The sequence below is a fragment of the Trichechus manatus genome, unplaced genomic scaffold (genome assembly GCF_000243295.1).
Source record: "Trichechus manatus latirostris isolate Lorelei unplaced genomic scaffold, TriManLat1.0 scaffold00050, whole genome shotgun sequence".
Taxonomy (NCBI): domain Eukaryota; kingdom Metazoa; phylum Chordata; class Mammalia; order Sirenia; family Trichechidae; genus Trichechus; species Trichechus manatus.
The window spans coordinates 4,134,808-4,153,991 of NW_004443986.1; the positions used below are offsets into that span (position 1 = coordinate 4,134,808).

The 19,184-nt window shown below is 33.8% G+C and overlaps 1 protein-coding gene across 6 annotated transcripts in view; it reads right to left on the minus strand.

Annotated features, from left to right (window-relative positions):
* Positions 1-19,184, minus strand: part of SNX13 (sorting nexin 13) — a 152,372-nt gene that overhangs the window by 21,682 nt on the left and 111,506 nt on the right. For 3 of the 6 annotated variants that reach the window (XM_004377427.2, XM_023732282.1, XM_023732287.1), the window contains 4 exons: positions 16,993-17,030; positions 11,116-11,185; positions 6,142-6,281; positions 1,032-1,139 (listed from right to left, as the gene is read on the minus strand). In XM_004377427.2, coding sequence (XP_004377484.1) covers positions 1,032-1,139; positions 6,142-6,281; positions 11,116-11,185; positions 16,993-17,030 — 356 coding nt within the window. Of the gene's footprint in view, positions 1-1,031; positions 1,140-6,141; positions 6,315-11,115; positions 11,186-16,992; positions 17,031-19,184 lie in introns of those variants that run through there. The other 3 variants (XM_023732283.1, XM_023732284.1, XM_023732285.1) reach the window with 2 other exon arrangements.

Below are 19,184 nucleotides of genomic sequence, written 5' to 3' on the forward strand. Positions count from 1 at the left end.
TTCTAGCTTAGTTCCTTCCATGCAACATGTTTTGGCATAATGAGTTCCAATAGCTCAGAAGTATATGATACAACCATATTTTAAAGATATATCACGCACCATATTGTAGAGGTGGTCACTTTCTAAATCTTACAGAACACTGATACATATTTTGATGGAATTGAAGTTCACACATTAAAAACAAAAAAATCAAAACATTTGACAAGAATTCATACCAATGATATCAGACTCAGCTTTAAGACAAGAGAAAGAAAAAGTAATAATAGCAGAGATTTATAAGTTTTTTGGTATCCTTTAAGTACATAATAATGTGAAAAAATACAAATACGGTTATTAACAAACCCAATCAGAGTTATATGTGTTAGAGCAGAGAGAGAGAAAGCTTCCAAATGAAATATCCAATATGGTATTAGCTAAATTTCACTAAATTCTAAGGCAGGGGTTGAGTTGGCATACTTTTTCTGTAAAGGGTCAGATAGTAATTATTTTAGGCTTTGAAGTCCAGAGTCTCTGCTGCAACTACTCAACGCTGCTGTTACAGTGCTAAAAGCAGTCTAAACCAATAGTAAATGAGTAAGTGTGGCTGTGCTTCAATAAAACTGTTAATAAAAGAGGTAGAAGACTACGTCAGCAGGCTGTAGTATGCTGATGCCTATTCTAAAGGCTGGAAACAAAAAACCCATTGCCGCTGAGTCGATTTCGACTCATAGTAACCCTATAAGACAGAGTAGAACTGTCCCATAGGGATTCCAAGGAGCAGTGGGATATGAGTGTACATGTATGTGTTCATCTAAACATTAAGGAAGCAACATCTCTAACACTGAGTGTCCAGAAAATATCTAAGTTAATTAATAAACGCTGAAATCATGTTTATAAATAACTAAGCAGATTACACGTGACATCTGACATGCTGCTCAAAATCAGTTGCTATTCCACTCTTACAATAAAAACATTTTTTAATAATGAAATCTGCTATATCTGTGTGCTATATTTAAATGAAAATCTAAAGGTAATAATAAACACGGACTTACCTGCAAATATGCATTTAGATCTTTTTTTCTCTTTTCTAAAAAATCTCTATCCATATTATTAAAAGTCTTTTTACCAGGAAGCTTCAATATGCTTGACAGATTTTCAAACTAGAAGACAAAATTCATTCAAAAGTCTTCCTTAGTTTTTCATAAAAGGAGAAAAGAATCTTCCAAGTGCCAATTTCTCTATATATCAAAAACATCTTGAACAGATAGTTTTGTAATATATTTTATTACATTAAGAAAACTGCAAAAATAGAAAAATATTGTCCAATATGTTCAAAACACAGTTTTAATGTTATTCATTATAAGGAAGTATTTCAACCAAGAATGAAAATGGAGATAACTGATGAAGCCAGGTGATGGGCACATGGGGTTTCATTATACTATTCTCTCTTAATTTTGACAGTGTTCAAATTTTTCATAAGAAAAGGTTTAAAAAATATTTTCATTAACAACCCTTTGGCTTGTGTATAAACTATTGGTAAATAAAAATTTTCATGATCAAAGATATCAGTTTCTGATTTTTTAAAAAATCTAATTACAAAACCAAACCCACTGCCTGTGAGTCAATTCCGACTCATAGCAACCCTACAGGGCAGAGGACAACTGCCCCATAGAGTTTCCAAGGATTGGCTGGTAGATTCAAACTGCCAACTTTTTGGTTAGTAGCCAAGCTCTTTACCATTTTTTAATATCAATGACTTTAATCATTACAATAGTTAATTATTAAAAGTAGAAAAGGGAAATATCAAAATATAAATAGTAGTTATATTACAACTCTATATGTAATACAACTCTGACAATTCTCCCATACCAACCTCATAAAAAAGAAACTCAGATTATACCAAGAAAAAAGAGATATTAGTATATATCTTCATATAAAACTAAAAAGTACATCTAGCATTTACAGATTTAATATTTGAGTGCACTTCTGAAAGTCCATACTTAGTAATCTGTGCTGCCTTGCTGAACCACAAATGTTAACCATGCTAGCTGCTAAAACAGTATAAAGGCAGTCATTTAGTTAATGACAGTGCCTGACCAATAGCCTAGTACCTGAAACTTAAAGCAGACTCATTGCTCTTCCCATGTGATACACATCCTGAAGAACAGTAATGTTTCTTAAAGAAAACTAACTCTTGATGCAGAGATTAAAAAGAAGAAAAAGTGTAAAGGCTTAGGATAATTTTCAGCCAAAAACTGGAAGATTCTGATAAGTTATTAGATTAAATTATAAATCTAATGTCTGCTTAGAGCTAAAATGTGAACAAATTTATTATATACTATATGTGAAAAGTAAAGCAGTTCTTTCAGCAATTGCTTCAATCATGGCAAGAAAAACAAAAAAGGGAGGGGCAATTTACAGGGAAAATGTTATGCTGTAGTGATATTCACAAATCGGGTGACTCACAAAGTATTACAATGGGTCCTCCTTGAACATCAATTGTCCAATGGAGAGTATCTGCTTACATGAATTCAATTTTTAAAAAAATCATACTTTACAGAGGTAAATTTACTCTTTCAGTTTCCTAAGAACATTTAATTTCCTGGAATTTTGCTTATCTATATTACCTTAAACTACTGACCGAGTTTTACAGAATGTAAAGTTTACTCTGGCATTATCAAGGTAATATGACTAAAAAGAAAAGAAAAGCCAAACCCATTGCCATCAAGTCGATTCCGACTCACAGCAACGCTACAGGACAAAGTAGAACTGTCCCACAGGTTTCGCAGGCTGTAATCTTTATGGAAGCAGACTGCTACATCTTCCTCCCTTGGAGTGGCTGGTGGACTCCAACCATCAACCTTCTGGTTAGCAGCCAAGTGCTTAACCACTGTGCCAACAGGGCTCCTTGGTAATGTGACAGTACCCATTAAAACAACAACTGTTTTCGGAAACTTTAGAATAGTAAACCTTAGTAATAAAAGAAAAATATTAACATCACAGTAATACCAGTTATTTTCTTAAAGTCTAAACTCTCAAAATAAACTCCTTTTTTAATTATCTGTCTGGAATAGAAACATATATCACTAACAGTTTCTCAAATATTGTTACAAAAATAGTAAAATTAGGGAAATTTTACTCTCTATAGAAACTCATTATATACTTGATATTTAAAAGATTATTTATAATTTTAAGTAAAAGGTGGCCCCTTCCCTGAAAAGTAATATATTTCCCTCTGCAAGAAATTCATGAAAATATTTTTAAAGGAATGGAAAAAAAATTAGACATTTAACTAAAAGTAAGAATTCACATAGATTAAAACCTTAGTTTTAAGTATTTTAGTGTTTACAAAGGACTTAAATACTTTATATAAATCACAGATATTCCAAAATCAAAGATTTTCTCTTTCTACATTAAACACACGAAACTTAGAATCATAACATGCTACTCAAAGTTTAAAGAGCTTGAAATTTTATATTAGGATTCAAAACTTCTTCATATCCTGGAATATTACCTTATATAAGTACTTTTATTCAGTTATCTTACTGAATATTCAATATTATCATTTAAACAAATGATAATAAGTATAGTATTTTATCTATACTTATACGTCACTGGAGCTCCGGTGGCTCATCAGTTAAGAGCTCAGCTGCTATCCAAAAGGTTGGCAGTTTGAATTCATCAGCCACTCCTTGGACACTCTAGGGGGCTGTTCCACTCCGTCCTATGAGTAGATATGAGTCGGAATCGACTTGATGGCAACAGACTTGGTTTTAGTATATACAATTGATCTAATAAAACATAAACGTACAGTATCTACTGTAATGTAAGCTCCTGGAGCGCAACAACTTGGTCTGTCTTATTCACTAGAACATCCCCAGCAACAGGAACAGTGCCCCCCAAAACCAAACCACAGGAAGTGTTCAATAAATATTTGCTGAATGAAAGAATGGGCAGTTCAGGCCATTACTAAAGTAGTATCACATTTAATATTATAGTATTTTATTTTAATATAAATCTTTCTCATAAGATATAAATTGAGACTATTTAAAAATCATTAAACAAAATGAAACCTGTTTTAAAATAATTTTAGTACTTTAAAAGCTCCATGGCGTTAACATTTATTTATGTCAACAGACTGTTCTGTGTACCAACTGGTGATTTTTGAGTTACTGCATTTTTCTTCCGCTATTTTATAGGGGATTTAAGTTTAGAAAACAGAGATAAGGCAGAGCTAAGAGGAAAACACCCCGAGTCTTACTTACAAATGCTTAGGGTTTTGCTTAAACCTAAACTTTCATCTATAAGCTTAGCTTTTAATTTCTTAAGCTCTGTGAGCAATCTGAACACTTAAGCTTAAGTAATTATACACTACTGTAATTTTATAGGAAATACAGAGTCAAAACATGTCTACCTCACCTGCACTAAGTCATTTAAAAAATGAATTGTACTATATCAATTTCATTTAATTTTTGGTGCTTTATGAAATAGGGAAATTTCTCCACGAACTGTCCTAGTAATAAAGTTTTCAAAGTATGTTCTTCACTTTTGTCAATCTGAAAATATAACATTTATAGCCCTACCCTAGAACATTTAAATTAGGCATCTTAGAAAAAGGAGCCCTGGTGGCACAACAGTTAAGCACTCAACTGCTAACTGAAAGGTCAGAGGTTCGAATCCACCAGCTGCTCTGCGGGAGAAAAGATCTGGCAATCTGCTCCCATAAAGATTATAGCTTATGAAACCCTTAGTGGCAGTTGTACTCTGTCCTATAGGGTCACTAGGAGTAGGAATATACTCAACGGCACACAACAATGTCAATAATAGTAGAAAAAAATTACAACTATTCACACAAAGAAAATTTCATATTAAATCAAATTACCACTGATACGCAAGCAAACAAAATTAATCACAGTAATTTATTTTAAAATTATCATGTTTGGTTAACGTGTGGGAAAGGAGAGAAAGATATATGATAACTATGTGCTTTTAAAACAATATCAAACAGGTGATATCTGAAAAGTAAAGCAATTATTTCTTCAATGTGGGGCAGAAAATTCTTTTATCTGTGCAAGCAAATCAAGCTAAACATGAAGGAAAACATCTATTCAACAAGAACAGAAGCACAGACATATCCAAAACCATTAATTTACTTATAAATATAATTCAAAATGGTCCTTTTAATACAGGCTTCAGGGGTCATGTTAACTTTCTGGTTTTAAGCTGTTTCAAAGTTTATCTCATTCTATCCATAAAATATTTTAATGAGATTATCGTGGTGCCAACCATATTTTTCCCCCATCTTAACTGAAAAAGATATTTTCTGATTAATGAAGTTGTGCAATATCATTTCAAAGCTTCAGCACACCCAATCAGGTATCACCTTTAAATATTATTATTTTTATTGGTTTAATACCAGTTGTATATCTAAAAAGCCTGAATGAATCAAAGACTCTTAGGAGTTAAAATAAATTTCATAGATCACCTGTTTCAATTCATCTGGTGACAGTTCTTTTTTTTAAGATAAAGTATTTAACTAAAAATAGGACAGGGAAATAATTTCTTTACATTTGTTAAGAATATAAAGAATTCTTTCTTAAACAAATTTAAGAGTTCTTATAATTGCTTATAAAACAAGAGGGCCATATTTCAGAAGAACTACAACTATTATTTGGTTAAGGTTAAATTTTTTTAGGTTGTGTTTCAAAATATCTAATAGATCAGGGACTTAATTGTTAAGCTGTTGGATGAGGCTGCCATTTAAAATAACCATAGCTCTAAATTATGCCCCCAAAAACAAAACCACAAAATGTGCTACAGTGATCCCCACCTCAACTTCAAACCAAACCCAAATACTTCTGAAAGCACAACACATGCATACACAAATCTTAAAATTAGAAATATACATTCATTTTCATTTTCCAAGGTATACCACTGATATACCTTGACCACAATGCTTTGGACTGGTTAGAGTTCTCAACATTTGATTTACTATAAGTGCTCAAAATCATTCTAAAATGTATACTGATTATATATCAAAAAAAAAAAATTTTTTTTCTTTCATTAGCTTCGGACAACATTGTAGCATCCTCAAAACTATTTAGAACCGTATGTTGGATCAAGAAACAATGTAAAGTACATAATGTTTAAAAACCTCATTACCTGTTCAGTAATTCTCATGTGGAAGTCATGGAAGTCACTATAACGACGGTAGGTTTTCCACATCTCCTCACTGTTTAGATTACGCCGGTGTACAGTGATGGCATACAATGCATAGGTCTTGCCATGATCATTACAAACGCCTGCCACAGCATATGGGTCATAGTCAGCATATACTAGTCATTTAAAACAAAATGAAGAGGAACAAAAGATACAAAAAGGAGGAAGATGAAGAACAAAAACAAACAAAAAAAGACGACATGAAATGAAGAATCTGAAATGACAGACTGACACAAAAGGATGTCAAAGGGTAAAAGAAATTTCCATCTTCTATACTCACTTGGGGTCACTAAGAGTCAGAATCAACTTGACAGCAACTAACAACAACATGCCCACATCCATCAGGTGTTATATATAATGGCTCTGTTACAACACAAACTAAAAGTTTGTGACACTACCAACCACACAGTGAGATCTACTTTGGACTCTCTTCCCAAAAAGCTTTTAACTATTATTAGTTATGTTACCACAGTACCAACTGATGGTATAGCATTAGAGTCTCTTAAATTTAACAGACAAAACAATAATCTTTTGCATGAAGCTTCATCCAGCTATATTTCAATTCAAAAATTTACAACCACACAGACAGCAAAGTCACAAGATGAGACTTATCTGTTTATCTGGAAAATCTCTTTATATAATATTCCACGACTTACAAGTGTAGTTTATTCTAGGGGTTTAAAAAAAAAAACCAGCATTTTCTTAGTGATTAGCCACATACCATCCAAGTCAGGTGGCCTTTAAAATTGAAACCTATTGCCATTTTGCACTAACCTTAAGGAGATGTACTTTGAATCTTTTTTTTCTTTAACTTGTCTATCCTCCTTTCCATTTCTCTATCTCTCTGTGCTGTATTCTACTCTAAATCATTTCCTCAGGTCCCCAAGAGTTTACCAAGTCTTCCCTTACTTACATCTGGTCTATTTCCTAACCCATCTACTGATCTTAATACTGATCACTGTATTTTTTCACTTCTAAAATTTTTATTTGGTTCTTTTTTCATACTGTTGTATTCTGGCCTTTGTATCATATTCCTTACGTCATCTCTATATTTTTAACATACTTACTGTAAAGCCTACTGTATTTTACGCAAATTTTTTGCATAATAATATGTTATTTCAAATGGCCATCTCCAAGTTCTTAGGGTGCAAATTACTCGATTCACTGGGTCTGCTGACTCCCTTGTTGTGGTTCATATTTTCTCTGGCTTATAACTGCTTCCTATAAGCTCATTTTCAACAGGTATTGCTTCTCCCCAGAAGTTCTGAGTGTCCCAGATTGTGGAAGCTTTCGCGCTGAGCAGTATTGCCACTGTAACGACTGGTTTCAGTGGTTCAGAACCAATTTTAATATTTAACTCTCTGCCTTAGAGACTCTGTGGTATATACTCACTTGAGGCCATCTAAATCTAGACACATTCATGTTGGAATATAAGCTGGACTTTCAACTTCTTGTGGGTGAGAGACACCTTTGCCAACCATGACCTTAATATTCCTTGTTCTTGTCCCTCCAGGTAGGCTAAATTTTTCTAGTTCCCCTTTCCCATCACACTGCCCTTTATGACTCCGGGCTTTATGAAAAAGACTTGGTTACAGCTTCCTATGGCCTTGGCCATCCTGTCTCTTCTCCTCTTGAGGGAATTAAAATGCTACCAAAATCAAAATAGCAGTCTTTATGCTCCTTTGAGCCTCTTGCTTGAACTCATCACTTCCTTGAATTTGTTTTTCTTCATGGTCTACGACAACTGTGGATTTCCCTCTTTAGCTATTTTTATTATAGTGTTTTCAGGCTTTCTATGGGAAGATAGGACTTTCCAAAGCAGTTTAGACTACCATATTGGCCAGAAGTCTAAACTGCTCTCCTAATAATGGAATGATGCATAATAATGGCCAAGTTTAGGAGCTAACTAAAAACTTTACTATTCTATATAAAATTAGGCAAAGAAGGATCTTTGCAGCTTCTTAGCATATTATTTTAATCACATAAAGGCTAGAAATCCAGACTAGCAAATACAGTTGAATAGAAACGTCTCTCTGGTTTTCACCAAAGTTTTTTTTTCTAATATTTACATTTTATACTCAAATTTGTCATTTATTCCCTTTCTGTCTGGTATCAGCGTTCCTGACTTGACAAAATATAAGAGTAGGAATAGACTTTGGTCACACTGCTCTACAAAGAGGCTTGAACTGTAGATGGCACTATTATTCACTGGTCATCTTTTCCAGTCATCTTTCAGAGACCTATAGGATCAAACAGCACAACATGCCTTCGCCAAATTAGAGCACGAACATTTCTTGATGGAGGTAGCATGACAACAGGGGAATGGCTTTATCTGTTGTTCCTAAGATAAGTTGTGGAAAAGAAAAAGCAGAGGCCAATTAGGTAGCTAACCATAATCAATCAGAAGTTAACAAGAACAAGGGGAATAACAAGGAACAGAAAAGGAGAGGAGAGAGGAATGTAAGAAAGCGTTCTAAAAAAGAATAATCAGGACTTGGTCACAAATTGATAGGAAGAAGAGATAATGACCAGGGTGCATGCACAATGGGAAGAATAATGAGGTTATTATAAGAGAAATACAGAACACAGAAAAGTAACTTGATTTTAAAAGAAGATAATGAGGTTTACATATATTAGTTTTAAGAGGACAGTGAGCTATTCTAATGGAAATAGCCAGTAAGTTTTGTTTTAACTAGACTAGTGCTACTCATAGCAGGTGACTTGCAAACTACTTATTACTACTAGTCCACAACCAGATAAGGAACTAAATGTAAATCACTAAGCACATTTTTAATTTAAAGCAAGATTACTTGATGAAAGAAGCAGCATGCACTAGTCCAAGGACCATTCTTTGATTAATACTGCTTTAGACTGTAAGTTCTACATCTAGTAATAGAAACATTAAGGACACGGGATGTAGAATCAGAGACTCTGGAGTCCAATTGGTAAAATAAATATGTATTGAGCGAACACTCATATATAATGCCTAACACAGAATAGGAGCTTTCTTATTATTAACTAATATAACTAAATAGTCCTCTAACAACCCTACAAAGTGGGTCTTAATATTATTATCCACGTTACAGATGAGGAAACTGAGGTACAGAAAAGTTAAAGAACTCTCCCAAGTTTGCCCAACTATTAAGTGACAGAGCTAGGGCTTGAACCCAAGCAGTTTGGTGAAAAAGCTGCCTCTTCAGTCTCTATACTTAAATTTCTTCTGAAAAAGTAAGAGTTCATTAAAAATGCCTAGCCCAGCGCTTTATATATATTCAGAAGCTAATAAATATTTATTGAATAAATTAACAAATGAATAAAGCAGCTGAAAATCAAAATCTTCAGAGAATAGGAAGATCAACACTAGAACAACAAACGTAAGTGTCTTCCTCTAGATGTAAAGGTGTAAGGTCGCCAAGAGAGAAAGAAATGGAGAACTACTCTAAACATTTGCACTGTAAGAAAAGGTCTCATATTTGGAAAACAAGCCAGCAAAGAAAACAGAGATTTTAAAAAGAAGTTTAAAAGTTTAAGGTAGACAAAAGTGAGAAAACTATATCAAAAGCTAGAAAGAAAGGCAACAAGACCCCCGGTTTTATTTAATGACCTTTAAGAGCAGAGTAACATATGCACTAACTGTAAAAGAAAAGGAACCAAAGTATGGTGAAGAAACTGAGATAGCAATTACCAATAGTTTATTCCAGAAAATTGGCAGGTAACAGAACGCAAAATGAGACTCTAGTTTCAGTGAGAAACAAAAGAAAACACAGACCTTAACAAAAACAAACAAAAAACCCTAAGTAACAGATATAAATTAGTATCTTTTAAACCACACTCGTATTATAAAATCTCTTTTCAGTATTGTTATGGATTGAATATGTGTAGACCTGTGGATGTAATCCCATTGGGGAATAAGACATTCTTTGTTATGTTAATGAGACTATATTAGTGTAGGGTATATCTTAAGCCAATTCACCTTTGAGATATAAAAAGAGCAGATGAGGCACAGAGAAGAAAGCACGGAGGGGAAGAAACACACCACATGAAAATCACCAAGGAACTGAGGAACAGAAGCTGAAAAGAGACAAGGACCTCCCTCACCCCCTGGAGCCAACAGAGAGAAAAGAATTCAGACTTCTAGCCTAAACTGTAAGAAAATAAATTTCTGTTTGTTAAAGCCACCCATTTGTGGTATTTCTGTTAGAGCAGCACTAAGATACTAAGACAAGTATCTAGAATGTAAGCATAAAATTGAACGGAGGTATGTTTATACTTCAGAATGTAATCTGACAAACACACTCCTGTATTCTAAGAATAGTGAGAAGCCGTATAAGAAAACCATCATCTAGTATTCATCATCTAGTTATTATCTAATAACTCAATGGAAATGATGGGAACGGATTATTTTTTCTCAGTTATCTAACCATTCGGCACGTATGCTAAGTCACAAAGTCTTAGAGGTTTCTCACCTCAACCAAACATTTCTTAAACTTCTGCAAATTTCTATACCCAAAGACTTCATTTACCCCAGTTATCTACCTAGTGTGACTTTGCATGTATAAAAACAAATATTGTTAAAATTTCCCCCAAAACGTGTAATTATGCAGACATTCATCAACTAGACTCAAACATACAGAGGAAAAGACTGGTTTCAGAGTTTATAAGAAAAGAAAAAATGCTTAAAATTTGAGCATTCTCGAACATTAATAGTGACAAACTTACAGAGTAGATATCCAAATATACAAACAAATGAACATCACAGAATTTAATGAAGCAAGATACATGTTACAGAAAAAAAAACAGTAACTTAAAAATATGGCTACAGAATGAAAATAAATGTTTTAAAAATAAATATGGAAAATCACTTTGGGATAATAATAATCAATAATTTTTCAGTATTTATACTATAAAGTCTCTTACCAGTATCTGAAATGTAGGCATGGAGTTGTATTGAGTCATCAGAAGACACATTTGAAAGGTCATCTAAAGACTAGGGGTGAGAGGGGACAACCAGGAAACAAAAATTAAAAATTTTATAGAAAAAAAAAGTTATAAAGAATTTTACATCACATATGCATTACTCATCTTCATCCCATGTAGGCCTTATATTATTTGTTTTTCCAAATAATCTTTTGCATTTATAGTAACAGGAGAGAGAAAAGCCAAGATTAAGAAATGATAAAGTAATCTAGTAATCAATTTAATACATCAGATTATTTCTTCTTTCACTGCTTGTCCATATAATTCGCTACTTCTCAATTATATTCAACACACGGAAAAAAATTAAAACTGCAGTTAAAAAACATTTAAGACTAAAAACATTTAGAAAACTGCATAATATAACAAATGTTACCTATTATTATCATTACTTATTAAATGAAGTCAATTCATTGACTAAGATAATTTTTTAATAATTCCATAATAATAAAATATATATAACTAAAATTTACCATTTTAAACATTTTTAAGTGTACAATTCAATGACATTACATTCACCAAGTTGTCAACCATCATCACTATCTACTTCCAAACGTTTTTCATCATCTCAAAGAGAAACTCAGTACCCCTTACATAATAACTCCCATTTCTCTTCTCCCTAACCCCTGATAACCACTGATCAACTTTTGTCTCTATGCATTTGCCTAATCTAGCTATCTCATATAAGTGGGATGGTACAATAATTGTCCTTTTGTGTCTGACTTATTTCACTTAGCATAATGTCTTCAAGGTTCATCCATGTTATAGGATGTATCAGAATTTCATTTTACTTTACTTTATGTACATAATAGAATTTATTTATCTATTCATCTGTTGATGAAACTTGAGTTGTTTCCACTTTTGGGGTATTATGAATATAGCTGCAATCAACACTGATGTATAAGTACCTGTGTGAGTTCCTGCTTTCAAGTCTTTTCAGTATATACCTAGGAGTGGAACTGCTGGGCTATATGGTAATTCTTCGTTTAATAAAACAGATTTTAAAAACTATTAATTTTCAAAAAATTCCACAAATAAAAATTATTACTGATTAACCCGGAATGAATCTTTTATAACTATGGCCTTTGCATAAACATTTTTTTCCACATATACACACACCCACACATGTATAGAAAGGAATACATTCGTATAATGTAAGCAGACTATACAGAAATGAAACAACATAGCATGCCTGAGACTGGTCCCCTTAAAAAGGCCTGCTTTCAAGGTTGGCCCCTGGCTGGTATCTGGCAACTCAACTCAGGTTCCCACTACACTCTAACTGATAAGACTTGCTCCGTGCCTAAACTGTACAAACAATGTGCCTAATGTTGAATATCTGCTTTCCTTCTGAGAGTCTGGAGTTTTGGTATATGCTAGGCAAAAAAGTGTCTATGTGACTTGTCCCCAATAAAAACTCTAGGCACTAAGTCTCAAACGAGTTTCCCTATTTAGCTACATTTCACATGTGCTGTCACAATTTGTTTCTGGGGAAATTAAATGCATTCTACCTAAGTCCCCTGGGACACATCCCTTGTGAGCTTGTGGGTGGTTTCCTCCAGACTCTGCCCCATGCACCTTTCCCTTTACTGATTTTACTTCATATCCTTTTGCTATAATAAATCACAGTCATAAACAACTATATGCTACATCCTGTGAGTATTCCTAGCAAATAAACAAACTTAGGGGTGGTCTTGGGGACCCCCAACATACAGACGTTATATATTGATTCAGACATATGTCACTTTAAAAACCATATGATCTGAATAAGCTTTGTAGTCCTAACATGAAATCACCAATTATTACTAGAAGAGTCATCTATATGACTAAAATGTAACCATGCATATGACATAGAGCCATTTAAATTGAGGCAACTGCATTCTAAGAAGAAAGCCAAAAATTTATCTGCTAAAGACTCGTCATTAAGGAAAAAAAACTAAACGTGACAATTTTATAGAGATGATCCCCACAACATCTCTGGTTAAACGCAATGAGAGAATTATTAAATTCAATTAGGTCTAGTTCAGGCTGTACCTTAAAAGACTGCAGCCATATCAACTGTCTTTCTTGTCTCTTAGTTTTCCCAGTGATATAATAACGGTGTCAATACCTAGTCAACATCTCCATCAGGATATAATATGGAAAAGAATGTTTTTCTTGTGTGCCACTGCGTCGATTCTGACTCATAGTGACCCTGCAGGACAGACTAGAACTATAATCTTTAGGGGAGCAGACTGACAGGTCTTTTCTCCTGCAGAGGGGCTAGGGGTTCAAATCGCCAACCTTTCAATTAGCAGTTGAGCACCTTAACCATTATGCCACCTGGTTTCCTTTTGAAAAGAAATAGGATGCACTTATTTTCAAGTGTTCAGTGGCCTATACAAAACATTTTAAGAGAAACAACTTTTGCCTTAATATCATTTTTATGTGAAAGATAGAGACCTCATAAAAAATGGAATTCTCTACCAAATATAAGTATTCTTTACCATGACTTTTTCCAATTAAAAACTAGCACAGGTAACACAAAACAATAAACTTTCTTAAAAAAAATTATTACTATAATAATTATTATTACTGGTAACTGCAGTGTGATTGATTACTTTTGTATCGCCTTTCTAGCCATGGTCTTCTAACTCCCACCCAGATGATTGGGTAGGATGGTGCAATAGGGTAATTGTGGCCCACCAAGGGGACTGGTCACTTTTGCCTTAAAAGAAAGCCGACTCCAGAGCAGAAAGAGGATCCTACCACCACCAAGGAACAACAGCCAGGAGCAGAGAGAGCGTGTCCTTTGAACCTGGGGTCCCTGCACTGGGAGGCTCCTGGGACCACGAGATGGAGAGTGAGAGAGCTGTAACCCTGAATGAAGATGGTGAAAAGCAGTGGCAAGAGAGACCTGGCATGGTGGGCTGGAGCCCACAGACAGAGAAAGCTGAGTGCCTTTAGGCAAAGGCCTCGGGCCAGGGAGAGACGTGCCTGCAAGCACGGCTAGGAAGAGGCTGTCCTGATGAAAGAACTGTATCCTTGAGTGTTCCTGAGCCAGAACTGTACCCTGTTACTTCCCTAATAAACCCCATAATCATAAGTATTGTTTGTGAGTTCTGTGTGGCCACTGCAATGAATTACGAAACCCAGCAGAAAAGTAGAATGCTGTGGGAGGGATGGTTGGTGTCAGAATTGGTAAATACGGCAGAGACAGGAGGCATGTCTGACACCCCGCACCCACCCCGGGCCCAGGAATCAGCCTTGGGCTGTTCGTCATGATTCTCCTTACCCCTTTACAAAGCTAAATGCTACTGAATTATTCCTTTAAACTTATTATTAGCATTTCATACTATGCCACCGAGAAGTTGTTAACTTTATATATAAATGTCATTTTAGCACATTTAAAATATATAATTAACAAATATTTTCATCAACCATGATGAAAAAATCTGATTAAAAAAACTCTTTAATATTAATCACAGCTATTGGAGCCCTGGTGGCACAGTGGTAAAGAGCTTGGCTGCTAACCAAAAAAGTCGGCAGTTCGAATCCACTAGCTGCTCCTTGGAAACCCTATGGGGCAGTTCTACTCTATCCCATAGGGTTGCTATGAGTCAGAACCGACTCAACGGCAACGGGTTTGGTTTTTTTTGGTTTTATTACACACAAACACCAAGTAGACTATAAAATTATAATTGGTAAAATAATATTAATTACAGAACTATATCTGACTTAGAAATATAAGTATTGATTAGTAAAAGAAAACTTTGATTTCAAAACAAGTACATTAATGCTCTACTGAAATAAAATACAATTTGCAAAGTAAATGTTAGGTTAATACTGTTGAGCTCCTTGCAAGGAAACTGAATTTTTAACGTTACACTTAGACAAAATCTGAAAATTCAAATTTAACTATGATAAGTTATTCTGCAAGCACAACTACAATAGCATTGCTAGAAATGCTTGTAATTTACCTTTCAATTTCAATTGCAAAATGAATAAAGCACCAAGCACATTAAATATTTTTTTTTACTTGATATACTGGAATAACTATTATGATCTACTTTATAAAATTTTATACCATTTCAAAAATACAGCTATGTACTAAGATTTGTCAATGCATTCTTAAAAAGAATCCAAAAGACTTCAGCTACTTAAAAGCTTGAATTTAATAGACTGATGTGAGTAACAAAACACTGCAAGTCACTGACCTCAAATATGACCTTTTTTTCTATCCAGAGACTATTCTGGTTTATATCACTATGTGACAAAAGGGATCTCTCTTATTTGAAAAAGTATTTATTCAAGACACAGAAAAAAGCCAGGAAAAAAAAAAAATTCACGAGTGTTTAAACACTTGTACAAGCACTGCAAAGGTAAATACTAGAAAATTTCAAACTAAGGAAAAGTTTCTTCATATTTGCAAGCTCTTCCTATATAATGAACATTATCGCTAACACTGCTTTAATGCTGTAAGAGCTAATCCCTTTTTGAATAAGGCTCTGAAATATAACAACTAAATAGTAATGATACCAAATGATTTAGAAAAACAGCATTTTAAAAGTCACAAAGTATTTGACGTACACTCTGGCTGATTTGCTTTAGTGTTTTGCTAAGTATTGTACTCTGTAAACTAACAGCACATTTACCCAATAACATTATTTTAGAAATAACGTACACTATGGCTGATTTGCTTTAGTGCTTTGCTAAGTTTTGTAGTTTGTAAAGTAACAGTACATTTATTCAATAAGGTTATTTTAGAAATAAGTGTAGCAATATAAAAAGATGAGCTGCTGTCACATGGACTCCAACTTGTGGCAGCCCTATTTGCATCAGAGCAGAATTGTGCTCTATACGGTTTTCAATGGCTGGTTTTTTGGAATTAGATGGTCAGGCCTTTCTTCCAAACAGTCTCTAGGACGACTCGAACCTCCAACCTTACAACTCAAGCACCTTAACTGTTTGTACCACCCAAGGACTCCAGAAGACAAAATAAGATTAAGGTATCTATAAACCATTCAGCTATTTAAAAAAAAAAAAAAAAAATCTACATACAAAGGAATATTCCTTAGTCGGTAGGAGAAATGAAGTCTTGATACATGCTATACAGTATGGATGGAGCTTGAAGACATTATGCTGAGCGAAATAAGCCAATCACAAAAGGACAAATATTGTATGACCTCACTTATATTAAAGGTAAATGTATAGAGACCAAAGTTTCTTAGTGGTTACCAGGGGTGGGAGGGACGGAGAAATGGAGGGTTAATGGTGATGGAAGAATTGGGGGAAAAAAAAGATCTAAAAAGATAAAGTAATGCAAGTAGAAGGAAAAACAAAACAAACTCCCCCACAAACTCGCACCAAAACCTTTAGAGAACACTAATATTTCTTCCTAATAGCATTTTAGGAAATAAGTTATTCATTGGCAAGGCTGGAAATACACTATAAGAGGACTAAAATGTTCATTATTTCACACTTCATCTGCATATATGACATGCCAATGACAGCTTATATGCTAACAACATATCATTCTTAAACCACTAATCATTGCAGAGGTAGTTGCTTACTTCACTATGGAAGGCTCTAAGCCAAAAACAAGTTTTTTTTTACATCAACCTGAATTTTTTTTTAGTGAACTTTAAGAACCATCTAGAAGTTTTCTGTTATTCCAATTAGTTTTATAAATCTTTTCTAAATAAAAGGGAAGACAAAAAGAATTCCAGTGTGAACACTGTCACTTACAGATTAACTGCCTATCATTAGAACTGTAATCAAAGTATCATTTAAAAATACTAAAGTCATTTTAATATTTAAAGTACCCATAATAGTACTTACCAAATTTATGCTTCCTGTAGGAGACCCATTAAAAGATTCTGTGGGGAAAAAATTCAACTTAGAATGCAGTAAAAAACTTTTGGAACAGTTTTTTCTTAAGGTTTAAACAACAACAATCAAAGTCACACAAGTTAAGACAGAACAGTAAAGAAAAATTATGGCATATGCCTGAACGTCTGGATCCTGAAAGCCCCATGGCTTTCCAAACCTAGTATTTTGGTGAAAAAAAAAAAATATGTACCTACAGCTGCCCCTCCTTCCCCCCAAAAAAGTCATTATGTACAAGAAGCAAATATTAAATGATTTTTATTCTCATAGTATCATATTAAGTCTAATACAGTGTAAGCGTGAGGAAACAGTGCACGTGAAGTCCACTAGGAAATGTCAGTACTATTTTATTATTTTTATTTCTTTGGATTAAGAAATACTACAAATACAATCTGTCTTTAGTGTGAAGCATAAATAGATTAACTTTTAATATATCTAATAGATCCACCTATGCTTGATAGTAGACTTGGCTCAAAAACATTGGAAGTCTAGATTCTTAAATCAATGCAACTAAAATATATAATAACATAGTTATATATAACATATATAACTACTACATCAAAAGGTATTTAAAACTCTATATGCAATGCCATTTAATTTAAAAAGCAACTAGGAAAAATAACTTATAAAAATTAATGTTAAAGTAAGCTAATTATACATTATTAAAATTAATACCAAGCAATTATCTTTTCTCTCAGGGTTTTAATGTATATCTGAGTAAATTAAGTAACAATTAAGGTATCCCTCTGTTAAAAACACAAATGAACATATGGTTAAGGCAATACTCATATACAATCTAAAGTTAACATAAGGTTTCTAGCACTTATGAGGTTATTTATGAATCTGGATCTTTAAATGGGTCACCAAAGCAAGTTCCCACTACTTCTAGAAAAAAGCAGTTACTATTTGCCTCCTAACTTCAACAACTCTAAATACCCAAGAGTATTTCTTGATTCCTGAGACCTCTGGTCACAAAAACTGAACAGGAAATGTCATCCTAGGAATATCCTCTGGTTAACAACCAAAAAAAAAAAAAAAGCCAAACCCAATGCCATTGAGTCGATTCCAACTCATAGCGGGCCTATACGACAAAGCAGAATTGCCCTATAGAGTTTCCAAGGAGCAGCTGGTGGATTCGAACTGCTGACTTTTAGGTTAGCAGCCTGAGCTCTTGGGCTTCCCCTTGGTTAATAACAAAGTGATAATTAAAATGAGTAAACAAATAAATAAACTACTCTCTTTATTCATTTATATACTTGAATCAATGGCAATTGGTGTGGCATTTTTTGGTACGTTGTTCTACAGTCGGCTCACCTCTTAAATCCTTCCACCAAAGACAAGTTAAAAAGAAAATTCAGAAGCAAAATAAGGCAAAGTTTACTTTTTTGATTAACAATAAAAAGAAATACAGATTACTAGAATCAATCTCGGTTCACATTTAATCAAGAATTTGACAGCAGCCTGTAACATTAGAAAACAAAAGGAAGTACTGTTTCCACGTTGCAAAACATAATGTGATTGAAACTGAATTAAAATAAGAAAGTATAATTTAAATATTTTTCAAAAGACTGTAAAGCCATGTTTTAACAAAGGGAAAAATATCTACCTTTAAATAATTTAAAGCTGAACTAAAGAAAGCAATCATGAATAAAGAAAAACAGAAGAGAAAAAGTGGGGAGGCAGGAAGGAGCGGGAAGAGAGCATGTATAAGCAAGCCATCTACTGAAGTTTGGTTAAATGGGAATGAATTTTCTTCCCCAACCAAGAAAAACCACCAGAGGTCACTATCACACATAATAAGACTTGGCCCATTAATTATAGGCTGAATTGTGGCTTTTGTTTTTTTTTTTTTAAATCAGCTACACAGTAATCTTGGGTTTAGGCAATTATTTCAGGGTGCCTAAAAAGCAGCCAAATTTTTTGATGTCAAAAAAATAGATGTTCCAAAAAGCATAATTTAAAAATCTGAAAACTAATTTATAACAAAAAAATATGGAGGTCTATTTTTTATTAAATAATGTTATAAAGAAAAGAAAATCACAACATATAACAAAACGGGACTAATGTGGCACAGCAGTCCAGGGACAAGGACTAGAAGGCAGAAGGGGACAGGAAAGCTGGTGATAGGGAACCCAAGGTTGAGT